A 17,252-nucleotide genomic window follows, 5' to 3' on the forward strand; every position below is an offset into this window, starting at 1 on the left:
TGAAGCTTTGATTTGTTGCCAAAATTGGCTAAGGGCCTCTCCTAGTCCTAATCATATTGAACTATTGTAAAGGCAAATATCACAAGAAGGAGGGTTGAATTGTAATTTTTACTAAACTTAATTTTTTTTTAAAACAACAAAGTTATCGTCTGATGAAGTATAACTAAGGAAACAAATATTCGATTTTCGCAAGGCAAATCAGACAATAGTTTAAAATCTTGTAAAACATAACCTTTTTCAAAAGCAAACATCAAATTCAAACCATGAGTCAGTTTAAAGTGAAGAAGAGGGAATAAACAAAATAAGACATAAGAAATTTATACTGGTTCATCTCAACCACCGAAACTACATTCAATTCTTTGTAAACCACAAAGTTCCAGTAACTTTAACAAGTTACAAGTATTTATCATTGTCAGTTCTAGCTCCTTAGTTCAAGCTCTACACTAAACTTGTTGCAATCAATATTTTTTACCCTACCAAGTCACTACTGGCTTTAACAAAAATCAGAAGATTATGTTGGTTTGGTTGCACAATGACTAATACTCAATCATCTTACAGATGAATAGACACTTTCAGCACTTAGTCTTTTCTCTAAAGAGAAACAAAGTTTTTTAAGAGCTTTACTAAACTTTACAAGAATTTAGACAAAAAGCTCTTTACAAAAATAATTTGAATAATAAGTGCTTCAATTCGTACTTAATGTCTTTAAAGCTTTTGGTATTTATAGGTCATCTTCAATCAAACCTTTGTTGTCTCTAAACATACATATTTCCTCTCTTAAGCTTGTGTCTGAAGAATGTGGTTGTTGGGGGCATTAAATGCACGTACTTATTTTTGTTGAGAAACCATTCTTCATCGCTAGCGTGTTGAACACCACAACAAGAAATCGCTTCCTTTTGCATCAGAGCAGGTCTGTGCAACATAACTCTTCTTTTAATGACAATTGAGAAATTTCAGAGTTTGACTTCATTTATTCTTCATAGGATTTGACAGATCCTAAGATATTATCTCTGCAAAATAGATCTCAAACACAGAATATTAAATTAAGTCTTAAATGTCATATTTAATGTTGTATCAGATCATGATTTCATCTTGCTATCGTCTGAAATATCAAATATAGACTTCGTGAAACATATTTTGATAGCGTATAAGACGTAGTTTTTAACCTTTGTATTTGTTTACATCTAATCAAAATAATTAAGGATCTTGATTCATCTCAAGACATAAATGTCTTTTGACTTCAAAACTACGATATGAGATCAATCACAAAAGCTTGAATCAATTATAAAAAATTGTTTTATTATTCTCAGGTTTAGTTTGTTAATTTATGCTTATAGATTTATGGTCTAATTTGTATTTGTATTGTGTAGAGTTGTTTGGACTAGATATAAGTGATGGTAAAGCTATTAATTCTACATCTGGACCTAATTCATCTTAAGGTTATCAATTTATTTTAAATTTATGAATTTGTTTTAAAATAAATAGTAAACAACTTATAACATTTACTTTCACTTGATATCTTATTGTAGGTTGACATTCAAGAATTAATTCCCCAATGGTTAAGAATAATGCATGAAGAGTGAAGACTTTAATTATGTTGGACAATGGACATTTCTTTCATTTTTGGACAATTTAGTTTATCTTGTATGTTTTTTGTTGGACTATTTGGTTTGTGTCTTTGTTTAATTAGACAATAAGGTGTATGTTGGTGGATCTAGCTAATTTGGTTTATGTTTGACATTTTGGTTTATTTCATGTCTATTATTGTAGATGGATTTGACTAATATGGTGTATGTCATGAGATTATTTGTTAATTTTGGTATAAAACTATTATTTTATATTTTTTTACGAAACATATTTTTTAGTATTTTTTTTATCGAATATCCAATGATCTGAATTGAATCAATCCATTCAACATTCGTTTAGTTTGGTTTGGGTTAGACAAAAAAAATCTAAAATCCAAACCAAACTAAACCAATTAAAACCAATCGGTTTATATTTCATTTTCCCCCAAAACTGATCCAACCCCACCCATGAGTAACACTATATATAATATTGGTTTAATGGTTGGGAAGAGGAAACTTAAGGATGAGAAGAGGAAGCAAATGGTTGTGCGTCCAAATTTTTCCATTAATATTTTTAACAAAATTAACAAACTAACATATATGGATTAAAAAATCTATACACTATACTATTGCAAAATTACAATGCAGCTAGATTGGTGCCTAGATGCACGAACAACGTGCATATATGGGTCATGCATACTTTGATGCAACATAAGAAGCAACATTGAATCAACAGTACCGGTAGAAATTCTCTTGGTTAGTATGAATTTCTTTTACTAAGTTGATCCCCCCAACCCATCCACCCACAAAAAAAAAAAAACAGTGTAAATCATTAGTAGTTGAAGATGTGCAATATCAACATAGAATTAGACACCATATGTGCCACACTTCAACAAATTCCAACAATAGAATGGTACAAATTTGTGACTCGATGTACAATTGTGCAAATCCATTATTATTCTTAATAGCAAACATTTGACACGCAAAAACTATGACAATTAAAAGCACAATAGATATGGATATTATTTAAAGTGTTATTTTATATTTCTTCTATTATCATTTATTATTAAAGGAGAAAGTATCCTAATTAGTCATTTTGTTTTTTGCTTGATTTTTTAATGAAAGTTTATTTGTAAAAGATTAATTGGCTAGAAGTTGTCCAGCTAATGATATTACTCTGTTAAATTACATTTATTTCAATGGAAATTGCATTATGATAGGTGATGAAGCTTAGCTAAATCTAAAGCAAAGAAAATCGAGAAACCGATGCTATGTTTTAGTTGCTTTCAGGAATAATGATTATCCCCACAAACCAACATGAGACTTTTTAATGTGTTTTGTTCTCACTCACATGCTTTTTTGGAAAACTTTTCAAAAAGTCATTCATCTCAGTAGTAGATGCATCTTGTTTGTATATGTAATATTAATTAATTCACTTAAGTCATCCTCAACTGTACAGTCTCATACTTGCACAACCTTTGGATCCCTCTCTTTCTGGTGTGATTTGTCAGGGTTTTACAATTGGTGTGCTAAGCTACTATCATGTAATTAATCTTTATATTTGTTCAACTTTATTTCCTATGTTATTGCTTGTTTTATGGTTTGATTACCTTATCTCTAATTCTTTGTTTTGTCATTGGAAAATGTTTGAAGACTGAGTTTTGAATATAGCATCTAATGAATGTCTCATCTAGGAATGGAGGGATGTTTGTTAGTATCATTAGTGATAAACAATATAAACATGTTTCATAGTTAAATATCATTGGCAAATGGTTTTTAACTAAGATTTGAAAGTGACTTCTAATGAGTGTTATGTCTAGGGATGGAATAACACTTGTTAAACTTGTTCTTGAATCCAAGTGGTTTAGCTTGACTTTTCGAGGGTTTAGGAGTTGAATTAAACAACTTATTAAGTTCTCTCACATAAGAAATCATGGTTAGAACACTATCGTAAGTTGAGGTAACATTAGAATAAACATTGGATAAAGAAAATCCTTGCAATGATTGAGATTGTTTGTTTAGTATAGTCAAATCTCCAACACTTCATTTATTTTGCATTTAGTTCATCTTCTCCACTAATTGTCTTTGTTTTTGTTCACCTTTAATTTGTTGTTTTTTTAGTTTATAACCAATTTTATTTTTTTCTTTGTTACATTTAAAACAAAATCTCATTTGCTTAGAACTTGAATTTGCACGAATAGCTTGATACAAGCATGTCTTTGTGGATAGATATTTAGACTTTTCTTTATATTATTTGTACAATACTTTTATCTGTTTTGCCAATGACTTATGAAGCAAGTTGAAAGTAAACCTATAGAAAACCTTTATAGCAACGTGTAAGTTGTTCTTATTTAGCCATCTCATGTTTTTCATTTTATATTGTGTTAACGACAACCTTTATAGCAACATTGCCACTAACATAACTTCCAACTAACAAAAAAATATTAACGTAAAAATATCTTAAAGGACTAAATTTTTTTAAAAAAATAAGTTTAAAAGCTAAACTAAAATCCGAATTATACTTTTGAAGACTGAAAATTATAATTTTGCCAAATTAAAATTTAGAAACCTTAGATTTAATAGGAAACAAAAGATTAACATGCCATGTTAGGCTAAGAATAGTATGTGATTATATTTTTTCTGTTTTAAAATCAATTTTTACACCGAACCAAATTAATTTTAAAAACATAAGTCAAACAAATTTCAAAGATAAATAGAATTAATTATAGGAAGGGACTTATCAATTTTTTAAAAGTATTCTTACGTCTTCAAAAATACTCTATTATACTATTTATTTTTTTAATGTAATATTAGTGTAAAGTATAAGTAATCTTCATTGGAAAAATTGACAGAACATTAAATAAATTTAATTCTTTTAAGCTCAGTATTAAAATATAATTTCAAACCTTAAATAACTTTTAATCCATTTTTAAATCAAAGTATATATAATATTAATTCCTGCAAAATCAATTTTATAGAAAGTTAAAGTAAATAATTCTTATTTGGTTTAAAATTCTAAAACTTACTCAATTTAAAACTCGACTAAGCATGAAAAAGTAGAGATGCTTTCATAAATCCAACAATAGATTCTTCCTGAATCAAGAATCTAGAATCCTAAATCAAACCAAATCAAAGAAAAAACACAACATAACCACAAAACACAACAGAACTGATAAACTCTAACTATGTGAACAGAGAGTATAGTCAGAGTTTGGCAAAGGTACTTTCTCTAGAGAGGCAACAACCTTAGCACCGTGTGATGCGACCGGTAATCCAATTTTTGTCCTTTTATGAGCACCATACTCATGAGAAATCAATGTGAATATTCCAACCCACAAGGCCAAAGTGATCCAAGCAAAAGTGAATGAGATGAAGCTCAAAGCCAGAATTGAAACAACACTTCCCAACATAAGCATAGCACATGTTATGATAGGAAGAAGGTTCGTGTTACTGTTATTATATGTATGAAGTTTTGTCCCAAGAGTAGCCAAGAAGGAATAAAGAACAACGGCCAAAACCATACGTCCATACTCATCATCTGCTTGTGTTGTTTGTGAACAAAAAATTTCCTGTGTCAGTGTTTGTTGCTGCAATCAAGGCAATCAACAGTGTTAAGAATCTGTCATGAATCTTTTCCAATTCCGTAAATAGATTGTGTACTTAGTCCCTAAACACACCCATTGAGACAAAACAAGAAAAGTTAGATACACTAGAATTACGATGTAGTTTTGCTAGAAATAAATGTAGTTAAAAGCCAAATCTGGCAGAAAAGCTAAACACAACAAAAAAAAAGTCCAAATTAGTCGATAATAAGAAGAAATGGGATAACCTCGTTGAAGTGAATTGTGAGATGACGAGTGTGTTTCCCGTTTGAGAATTGTTGGTTGGTGTTTGAATTGTGATCATCATATATTGGATGGAATGTTAAATAGGGGCAGAGGATATGGATTATTGAAAATAAATACTATGATTCTGAAAATTCATGTAGGACCCCCACCACGTACTAAAAATATGTATTTTATTAATTTTATCTTCACGCACAACACTCTTTTGAGTTTTGGCCTACGTAACTTTAGAATGTTAACTTTTTTTTCTCATAAATAGACACTTTTTTCGTCTGAATGTGTAATTTGCTTATAAATGCTCTAAAAGATAAAAATAAAATTTAGTCTCCAAAAATGTAAATAACATGACAAATATATTCGACCACCTTTAACTTATGCACTGTTAATAAAATATCCAATGTGACACAAAAGGACAAATTTATGAAATGAAATAATTGTCAACGTAGTTATCCCTAATTGTCAACATATAAATATATTGGTCATATAATATTTTCTTTGACTTTTTATCTCCTCATTCTATGGGAATATGAATATCTTGTGACATTAATAATTTTAAATAAAAAATCATCCTTTAGGTTGTCTCCTCTTCTTCTTCTTACACAGTACCTTGGCTCTTTTTCTTCTTCTTGTATAGTTTTGTTGCTCCCTTCCCCGAGGTGCTTCCTTTTTTAACTCGTTGTCTTTTCGATGACAACGATCACCATAGCATTTTTGTCTTCTCTATTGCACACCCAGATTTGCATTTTTTTTTCGTTTCACTATTAGAAAATATGTTTTCTACATCGATTGTTTATGACTTTCAACATCGGTTTTTGAACCGATGTTGAAAGTACCGACACTGATAGTATTATCGTTAACATCGATTTTTTAAAAATTGATGTTAACATAAAATTACCAACATTGGTTATATAAATAACCGATGTTGCTAATATGAATTACACCCAAAAAATGTATATTAATGTTGAAAGTTAACATCGGTTTTTACAAAAAACCGATGTTAACGAATGTATTAATGTTGACAGTTAACATCAGTTTTTTCAAAAAACCGATGTTAACTAAAAAACTGATGTTAACGAATTTGTTAATGTTGACAGTTAACATCGGTTTTCTGTAAAAAAAACCGATGTTAACGAATGTGTTACTATTGACAGTTAACATCGGTTTTTTGAAAAAACCGATGTTGTTTTCAGGAATTGTTGTTACATAATTGTAACACATTCCACAAGTTATCAGAGCATTCACATAGATAGATATATTTATTATTCCAATTTTTATTATAATGCCCTAAGAACTAAACATGTAATTTTGTGCAAATGTATTCCAACCCATACATAGAATAGAACCTAGTGCGAGATAGAGTTACCTTTGCGCTTGAGCTGTTTAAGTTTCAAGGCCTTCTTCTTTGAATGAATTTTTGGTGAAGGTCTAAGGGTATCTTTGGTATCCAAACCAATGTCATATTTTCCAAGTACCTTCAGCAACTGCCATTTGAACATCTTCCATGGTTACCAAACCATTCTGTAAGGCGTCCTTTTGGTCCTGAAAAGTGAAAACGCAAAGGGTTAGGGTTAGGGTGGGTCAAGATTTGAAGAGAAAACAAGGAAAGAGAAAGAGAGAGAGAGAGCTTGCGTTTGCGTTTTTCAGAAATCAAATGTTGTGAAGGGTCTCCATGAAGCTGTCTCTTCTTCTCTGCTATTAGAGCGGTTCCTTTGTAAGGGCTTAAGGGCAGCGAGGTCAGAAATCTCGTCTTAAATCTCACGCTGCCTATGAAGACCAAACCCCTTTTCTTTCTCGTGAAATAGTGAGAAGAAGAGCCCCCTATATTTCACACGAGTACCAAGGCCTTTTCCGTGTGAACTCCACGACGTGCAATATTGCTCCAAAAGAAAAAGGAAATATACACCTGCAAGTGCAACTACATTCTTCTTTTCTTTTCTTTTCTTTTTTGAGGTTACATTCTTCTTATTATTTCATTTAGATGTTGAAAAAATCACTAGCATTTTAACGTGCGGAATATATAGGATAAATAAAATATTTGTTTTCTATAACACTAAAATTTATTATAAACTAATAGCAATTAAAACCAAAAAAAGTCTATATAATATGCCATGGTTTGATCGATCCAATGTAGAATATGGTTTGTGGAATTCTAACAAGTAGAATGGCTAAAACTAATAGCAATTAAAACCAAAAAAGTAAAAAAAATTATGGGGGCATGCACTTTGTAAAAAGTTAGTAATTAATAAGTATTGTGAAAATTCGTATGATAAAATAATAACTCATATATATATAGTTAAAATGAATAAAAAAGAAAATACTGTGTCAAGAAAATGAAAATATTTTTATTTTTGTTCTGAAAAATTTATTTAAAAATAATGAAAATATCATTTTTTTTAATCCTACAAATATATGAGATAATTATAATTATTTAAATTAAATTACTGTAACATATATTTTCAATAAATCAAATTAATATATACAAATATTTTAATTGACTTTAAATTTAAAGATAATACGATAATATAAATATAGTAGGATTTCATAGAATTTTTAAACAATATTCTCCATTTACCTTTTTAAGAAGAAAAAAACTAATTTTTTATTTTTATAATAATTAAATAAAAATATATTAATAAAAGATTTTAATTTTTTTATGATATAATTGTTTTTACCAACATTCTATAAAAATTCTATAAAAGTTAAACTCTATTATTAAAAACAGTTTTTTTATATATTTAAATTAACTAATATAAAATAATTTATATAAATGTGTGTTATATTTAAATGATAATCATGAAATAATAAAATTAAAATTAAAAAATTCATTTTAAAAATTTAGTTTAATTTTTAAATGCTTACCTTTTGAATTTATTATTGTTTATTAATTATTTTATTTTTTAATTAAAATATAATTAATAACGCAATATATGATTTTATTTAAAATATATAAATAATTAAAAAAAATTATATTAACATCGGTTATTTGAAAACCGATGTTAATAAAATATTTGAATGAATAAAATTAAAAGCAATTTTCTATCTATGTAACGTTCCACGAGTTAAGTGGCATTAATTATCAACTTTCGACAAACTTGGCTAGTTAATTTATTATGTTTTCTTGAGAGAAAAAAACAATAATTTTTCTTCCATATTTATGTAAGTGCCAACGCAATTAATTTGTATAAGAAAAAGAAGAATAAAAATATGACCTGTATCTCGGGGAGCAAGCCACTGATGTTGCAAACAATGATGACGGAAATTGCACCAAAAACATTGAACACCTTACTCATGACTTCACTTTCGCCAATATCGTAATCCCTATTCGAATTTGATCTCCCTTCCAACCACAATATATAATTTAACGCTAGTTATTATTATGGTTTGAGGGCAAGTTTGGTGAGAACAGTTCATTAATGTAGTAATATTTTGAAAGCGAATGCTTAATTACCATCTTTGATTAAAACAATCAAAAGAAATATAATATATGTAAAACAATCAGAAGAAATATAATTTTTTATTTTTATAATAATTAAATAAAAATATATTAATAATATTTTAATTTCTTACGATATAATTATTTTTACCAACATTCTATAAAAATTCTATAAAAGTTAAACTCTATTATTAAAAACATTTTTTTTCAAATTAACTAATATCAAATAATTTATATAAATGTGTGTTATATTTAAATGATAATCATGAAATAATAAAATTAAAATTACGAAATTCATTCTAAAAATTTAGTTTAATTTTTAAATGCTTACCTTTTGAATTTATAATTGTTTATTAATTATTATATTTTTTTAATTAAAATATAATTAATAACGCAATATATGATTTTTTTAAAATATATAAATAATTAAAAAAAAGTTTATATTAACATCGGTTTTTCAAAAATCGATGTTTGTTAACATCGATTTTTGAAAAACCGATGTTAACGTGTATGCATTAGCATCGGTTTTTTGATCATTAGTTAACATCAGTTTTTCAAAAAATTGATGTTAATGCATACACGTTAACATCGGTTTTGTCCAAAACCGATGTTAATAAGTCGATGTTAAAACTGCTTTTTGTAGTAGTGTTTGTTCACTCTTTTTTGCACACATCTTCTTTATGTCATTTTTGGTTGGCCGTAATGGCACCGTTGGCGTCCGTCGTCGATGTCCACGATTATTTTTTGAAAATTCGTTGGTTTTGGGTTTCGAAATCTCTAATGATGTTGTTGCTGTCGCGTCGTCCATCGTTGTCATCATTCATTTGGATTTTGAAATTTGGAACACAGGGATTCATTTTGCCTCTATTCTTAAAATTTGACGGTTATTTTACTAATGTTGTGTTTAAACAGAGTTTGTGAAAATAAAAATAATAGGGAAACTAGGTTGGCCATTCCTAAGGATTTGGATTCTGCATTGGCTATTCCTAAGGATTTGGTGTTGGTAGAAGCAGAGGTTAACATCCATATGTGTATAGGGTTTCTCCTGAACAAAGCAAGGCTCTTGGCTCTGGTTCAGCCAAAGCTTTGAAGGATCATACGAAGTCTTCTGCAACTGATGGTAAAATGCAACAGTGGTTTGTGAAGGTTTTGCAGGTGATTATCTATATATTATGGCTTTCCTTGTGAGTTTTCTCTGTATAGGTTGCGTGATAGGGATGAAAATGTTAGATTAACTCTTTCTCTATTGGCTTATGTTATGTCCTCCTAATTTTTGTCTAATCTAATTGTGAATATTCTAGCACATATTATAGTTTTAAGGCTTTTAATTTTGGCGATGATCAAGTCTTGAATATGCTAACATGTTTTGTGTTTCCTCTTTGTTCCTTAGTTTCCCTCGACTACAAATCATGTTATTTGATCATTGAAAATTTGTATGATATAAATATTTATGCAATAAGTTTCCTTAGTTCTTTCATATTTCTTTCAAATTGGTTGGTTAGATGGACTAGTTTGATGAGCATGGTTTTAAATGATCTTGAATTAAAAATATCTTTCCAGTAATTTTTGCATTGTTGGTTCATTTCTTCATTGTTGTAGCTATAGAATAGCTTTTTCTTAGGCCATGATTAGGGGTGGAAATGAGTCAAGTCAAGCCAAGTTTTACTAGGTTTGAGCTTGACTTAAGTTCAATACGCAAGGCTTAAGCTTGACTCATTACCTTTCATAGACTTTTTTTAAAGGTCCGGCTTACATAAAAGTCTGGCTTGGCCTACGAGCCTAATTAAAGGTCTGCTTAAAGACATCTTTGACCAATTAATTGTTTTAAAACCTAGTGAAATACTAACTAAAAAAAGAAACTTATAAAATTTTGTATAAGTAATGTACAAATCAAAAAATAATTGATAAACAAAATCATATTGAATTCAAGTTGTTAAAACACAAAGTATATCAAAAGAAAATTAAAAAAAGAGAACATAATATTAAAAAATATATGGATTAGAGATGATTTATATTAATATAGCCAAATAAAAAGTATTTAAATTATCTAAAAATGTCTTTACAAAACATTCTTTTCTTTGGAAGTATGAATCCAGTTGCATTATCCTTTTAACTTGAGTCTTTTTCTTTTTAAATTTTTTTTACATGCAAGTGAATTCTCTAAACACTTTATGTCACTTCATCCTGTCATTCATAATATCATAAAAATGATATAGATAATAATAATAATTATTATTATTATTACTTAAACAAGTCGGTTTGTCAAGCTTAACAAGCTTTTTTATAGTTTGACTTTGATCTTTTTATCTAAAAAAAACTTTTTAAAAAGCTTGAACTTGACCTTTATAGTAAACAAGTCAAGCCGAGTCGGGTCTTAAATAGACCGAGCCAAAGGCCCTTTGACAAGCGAATCGACTCGTTTTCATCCCTAGCCATGATATACACTCATTATTGATGGTGTCTTCTTGTGAATATAAGAGCTGAAAACAATGGCTTCACGGTGTCCACCTCTCAATCATGCCTGAGCAAAGTTTTTTTCTTTTATGCCAAAATAAAGGACCCTGTTGGCCTATTTTGATAACCTACATAACGTTGAAAATACATAGAGTTTTCTTGTTCTCTGATATAGGGCCAATGTTAAGTTCTGGCATGTGCACTGAAGTTTTCCAGTTTGATGTTTCTCCATGTACTGGAGCAATAGTTCCTATAACATCAATAGCCAATGTTTCCACTGAAAACCATCAGAATACTACCAGTGTCAAGAAGACCAGGAATAGAAGAACCCTTCATGAGCTCCCAGAGCCGCTTAATGGGGTCTACACGTCTAGTCTAAACATAACTGAAGAACAAGTGAAAAATTTGCAGGAAGACCACCTTCATGTGGTAACAAGTCTTCTATGGTGGTTTCAGTCCTTGTTGATCCCAGAGAGGTTGGTGATGGTGATGTTGATGGCATGATGAGGCCAAAATCACTCTCTTGGATTTTTGTGGTTGTGCTAATTGATAGTGTCAAGTATGTCACTTACTAGTGTGGTCTGCCTCGTGCTTCTCCTCATTTGGTGACTGGTTATGTATGACAAATTCGTCCTTCGGTAAAAAGTTTTGATGCAGCCGAAGCATCTAACCTGAGTTGTTCTAGTTTCTGTAACAAAGGATGTGGGGGACTGGGAAGGAAAGAAGCTAATCTCCAGTTTTGTATACATTAACATATTTAAAGTAGCAGTCTCAAAAATGTATATGAGAATTTAGAAGTTGGGCTTGACCAACTGCATGGACTGAGGTTTTTTTATGAATACTGTGTGTACTGAGTTGAGACCTTTCTTAGATACTTAATAATATATGCCCACCTTAGAGTTTAAAAGTGGATCCCTTGTCATGGCATTGTTGAATTTTTAGTTGAAATGTGTGTTTGGCTTGATTTTGGATAATTATGATTTTATACAATTGATTTTTGTTTTTATCAAAGCACGAGCTTCATTTTATGATGATTATGTTTTTGCAAAATTGATTTAGACTAAAAACCCAGTGAAGTGTTTTAGTCGCTTTCATTACATATTGGTTTATTGGTTATTATTTGACTAAATTATTCTTTTAATTTCTAAAAGTGGATAGTACTTAGTATCGAAAAAACATTAAAGTGGATAATACTGTCATATTGTCTTTGAATTTAGAAAAAAAATAAAAAAATGAAAGTGTGATGTTGTGTTTGTGCTAATAAAAATGATAAAAATTTATTCTAAAATTATATTTTACGCTTAAATAAAATAAAATTTTGAGTCTAATAAATTAATCTAATAAAAACATATGAATATTTAGGTTCAATAAAAAATTAGTAACATTTGCATCTAATAATGATAACTTATTGATACTTTGGTCCAATGGGACGTATTGACATTTAGGTTAAAGAAATCACTGATATTTTTTTAATAAAAAATATTGATATTTTCGTCCACTAAAATTACTAATGTTCAAGTCCAAAAATGATATCTTTTTGACATTGTTATCTAATCTAGTCAACATGATTACGTTAACAATTACTTTAATGACAAATTTGTCTATCTGTGTCACATAGACTATTTTATTAACTGACAGACAAAAATTAACGGTTAGATATATTTGTTTCACTTTTTACACTTTCGGGAACTAAATTTAATATTTTTATCTTTTCAAATACGTATTTATCAACAAATTACATGTTTAGAAAAAAAATCACAATTTACCCTTTTTGTTTTCAACTTGGAAATTGCTTTTAGAGGGGATGTTTTTTCTTCCTTCGAGAGGATTTCCACCGGTTATTAATAATAGACTACTTATAAATACTGTAAAGATGTAATAAAATTTTAACTTAGTGTTAAATGGAATTACCACCCACACCAAGGCGTTGCAAAAAATCGTATAAATAATAAAGAGCCAATTTAAAAAGTCGTCTTTACCCTTCTTGTTTATATCCTAAATTTAATGTTGTAGAGCGATTTTAGAAATTCTCACTTTCTCCACTAAGTTTCATTCTTGATTTGGACTTATAACCGATCTTATAAATAATAAAGAGCCAATTTAAAAAGTCGTCTTTACCTTTTTGGACCTCTGTGCTGCGAAATCACTTGTTTGTAAATAAACCCACAAGGATTGGTTTATTTACCTTTTTGCCATAAGCAACTCTACCCTCGTATTAAAACCCTCAACGATTGGTTTATTTACCTTTTCGCCATAAGCTACTCTACCCTCTTATTAAAACCCACAACGATTGGTTTATTAACCTTTTTGCCATAAGCAACTCTACCCTATTTACATGAAACCCCTTTTCTTCTTCAGACATGAAGCCTCATTATACATCTTAAGTTCCCTCATTATCAATATATATATATATATATATATATATATATATATATATCCTAGCACATGTTCCTTCCCTTAACAAATTAAGTGTGAAGAAGCCTTCTCAGGATACAACAAACAAGCATGTCTGTCCTGAATTCCATTCATTTCACTTCATTGAGGTTATTATATACACTATATGCTCTTTCTTTCCCATGCATTTTGATAGCAAGGAAGCAGCAGAAACCAGACCCAAAAGGAAGAAGAAGATACCAGCATACCTCAGAGACTTTGTTTGAGCAGAGGTGCTGAGCTGGATAACCGAATTTGATGAGTTGGACATCTAAGGATCTGTGCCTTGATCTTGTCTACCATTTTAGGAATATTCTCTCATTTCTGTTAGGCCTTGTCATCACAGAATTACAAATTTTGTTATTGTAATCCATTATAAATACCATCTAAATGAAATAAGGTAGACCATGAATTGCAATCACAAACTTAGCTTTTCTTTTATTTTGGGAGGTCTGGCCCTCGAAGCCCAGAACCACTAATTGCGTTCCTAACAATTTGGTGCTCTCGTCTTGCACTCATGGCCTCGAAATCCAATTCTGACAAGTTGGAAGACGCCATAGCCAAGCTCACCATCCATCAACTCAGCCTCAGTGAAAGCCTGCAAACCATGACTCATAAGCTCAATACCCTCATTTCTACCTTGACAACCAAATCTCCTGAACCTTCCCCAACCTCACCACCACACGTTTCCCCGTCTTCGCCCTCATCCCCTCATCCTCGCGTCAAGCTCGATGAGCCCCGGTTCGATGGGTCTGATCCATTGGGTTGGATATTCAAAATCACTCAATTTTTTGAATATCACCACACCCCAGACCACGACCGGCTCACCATCGCGTCCTTTTACATGGACGACAGAGCTCTGGTCTGGTACCAGTGGATGGCCGGTAACGGCCAACTTTCTTCCTAGCAGAGTTTCCTCCATGCCCTGCAAACTCGCTTTGCATCCTCCCAATACGAGGATCCAACTGGGGCCCTATTCAAATTGACACAGAAAACCACAGTGCAGGCTTACCTCTCTGAATTCGAAGATCTTGCGAACCGCGTTGTCGGTCTCCCACCTCACTTCCTCCTCAGCTGCTTCGTTTCGGGCCTCAATGCTGACATCCGTCGCGAGGTTCAACCCTTGCAACCATTGACGGTCACCCAAGCTGCTGGTCTTGCTAGATTGCAAGAGGAGAAGCTCTTCGAGGCGAGAAAGGCTTTGCGCCCCCGTTTACCACCATCTTCATCTCAGCCTCTACCCATGAGCCCTTTCCCACTCTCGCACCCCTCCTTGCCCTCAGGTTCCACAACCAAGCCACTTTCCATCATTCCATTGAAACGCCTAACCCCTGAGGAATTAACTTCGCGCAGAGAGCTCAGTTTGGCTTCAATTGCGACGAACGATACCATCGTGGTCATCGTTGCAATTCTAGGGTAAATCTCTTAGTGGCTGATGAAGACGAGCGCCCCGTAGAAGACTATACCCTATTGGGCCTGGAACCCGACCCGTCTGACCCATCAATTGTCAACGAGGCCCAACTAAATTTACACTCCCTCACTGGACCCTTAGCACCTGAAACTCTGCGTTTCTCCGGCCTCATTGCTGATCATCAGGTGCTCATCCTTGTAGATGGGGGGAGCACCCATAACTTCATTCAGGACTCCATGATTACTGGATTTGGCCTTATCCCTCGTCCTACCACACCTCTGAAAGTTATGGTGGGTAATGGGCAATTCCTTCGGTGTCAACAAGTCTGCCAAGCGGTACCACTGACAATTCAGAACATTGTCTTCATCGTTGACCTTCACGTGTTGCCTCTCTGTGGTGCACACGTTGTCTTGGGGGTCCAATGGCTACGTTCCCTTGGTCCAGTCTTAATGGACTATACCTCTCTCTCGATGAAATTCATGCATCAGGGACAAATTATTGAATTTAAGGGTGATGATACTTCCACCCTTCAGCCTCTTACTTCAACCCAAGTCCGGCGTCTGGTTCGCACTGCCAGGGCCACCGTCTACTTCCACCTTTCCGTTATTCCCCTAGACACTTCCCCTTCTGATACACCCAATCTTTCTTACCCTCCTGCTATTCAGTCACTTTTAACCAAATTTGCTTCCCTATTTCAACCCCCCACTGCTCTCCCTCCTTCCCGATCGACAGACCACCATATCCACTTAACCTCAAACTCACAACCCGTCAATGTCCGCCCATATAGATACCCCCATTATCAAAAGACTGAGATTGAATCCCAAGTTGCTTCTATGTTGCAGAGAGGGATAATTCGTTCAATTACAAGTCCCTTTTCTTCTCCGGTTCTTCTTGTCCGAAAACACGATGGAACCTGGAGATTTTGCGTGGATTATAGAGCGCTTAATGCCCTCACTATTAAGGATCATTTTTCGATACCCACGATAGATGAGTTATTGGATGAATTAGGTGGTGCTTCCTGGTTCTCTAAATTAGATTTATTACAAGGCTATCATCAGATTCTCATGACTGAAGAAGACATCTACAAAACTGCCTTCCCTACACTCCATGGGCACTTTGAATTCAGGGTGATGCCCTTCGGGCTATGCAATGCACCCTCGTCTTTTCAAGCTACGATGAATACCATCTTTCGCCCTTACCTTCGTCAATTCATTATTGTTTTCTTTGATGACATTCTGATTTATAGCGCCACGTTGGAGGATCACGTGCTTCATTTGGAGCAAGCTTTTCAAATTTTGTTGCAGGAACAATTCGTTTTAAAGCTCTCCAAGTGTACATTTGCGCAGCCTCAGGTTGAATACCTGGGTCATGTTGTATCAGCACAGGGTGTGGAACCAGTCATGGCCAAGGTCCAGGCTATACAGCAATGGCTGGAACCGCATTCGGGGCGCGCACTCAGGAGTTTTTTGGGTCTTGCTGGTTTTTATAGACGCTTCATTCGCGGCTATGCAACCATCGCAGCTCCTTTGACCAAATTGGTCACGGCGGAACCTTTTCAGTGGACCGACGAAGCTCGTGCTGCCTTCACTCACCTCAAGCAAGTGTTGACCTCCACTCCTGTCTTGCGGTTGCCGGATTTCTCTCTTCCCTTCACGGTGGAGACGGATGCTTCGGGAACAAGCATGGGAGTCGTGTTGACCCAACAGGGACATCCCATTGCGTATTTTAGCAAAGCTTTTCCTCCAAAATTAATGGGTGCCTCGACATATGTTCGAGAATTGTTCGCGATCACCGCCGCCGTTAAGAAATGGCGCCTGTATCTCCTTGGCCGTCGTTTCCACATCTTAACGGATCATCGCAGTTTGAAGGAGTTGCTTACTCAGGTGATTCAAACACCTGAGCAACAGATGTATCTCGCTCGCTTGATGGGCTACGATTACACCATCATGTATCGTTCTGATAGCTCTAATAAAGCTGCTGATGCACTCTCCAGACTGCCGAAATCTTCTTCCACTAATTTAATGCTTTTGTCAGTACCCTGTTTCACCTTTTTGCAGGAACTTAGGCAACAATTGACACAGAACACTGAATTCACTTAACTCCGTCAATCT

At 32.8% G+C, this 17,252-nt stretch overlaps 1 protein-coding gene across 1 annotated transcript; it reads left to right on the forward strand.

The window, feature by feature from the left end:
• Window positions 1-14,247: 14,247 nt before the first annotated feature.
• Window positions 14,248-17,240, forward strand: LOC102667098 (uncharacterized). The gene is made up of 3 exons (XM_006603478.1): window positions 14,248-14,592; window positions 14,722-14,919; window positions 15,084-17,240. Exons 1-3 carry the CDS (start codon window positions 14,248-14,250, stop codon window positions 17,238-17,240), a joined length of 2,700 nt encoding a protein of 899 aa, XP_006603541.1.
• Window positions 17,241-17,252: the final 12 nt, after the last annotated feature.

This window comes from Glycine max, chromosome 18 (genome assembly GCF_000004515.6).
Source record: "Glycine max cultivar Williams 82 chromosome 18, Glycine_max_v4.0, whole genome shotgun sequence".
Taxonomy (NCBI): Eukaryota; Viridiplantae; Streptophyta; class Magnoliopsida; order Fabales; family Fabaceae; genus Glycine; species Glycine max.

Coding starts and splice junctions, on each gene's coding strand:
- LOC102667098 (XM_006603478.1), top strand. CDS start 14,248: ATGGCCTCGAAATCCAATTCTGACAAGTTGGAAGACGCCATAGCCAAG. Junction 14,593..14,721: donor ACATGGACGACAGAGCTCTG/GTCTGGTACCAG, acceptor AAATTGACACAG/AAAACCACAGTGCAGGCTTA. Junction 14,920..15,083: donor AAGAGGAGAAGCTCTTCGAG/GCGAGAAAGGCT, acceptor AACTTCGCGCAG/AGAGCTCAGTTTGGCTTCAA.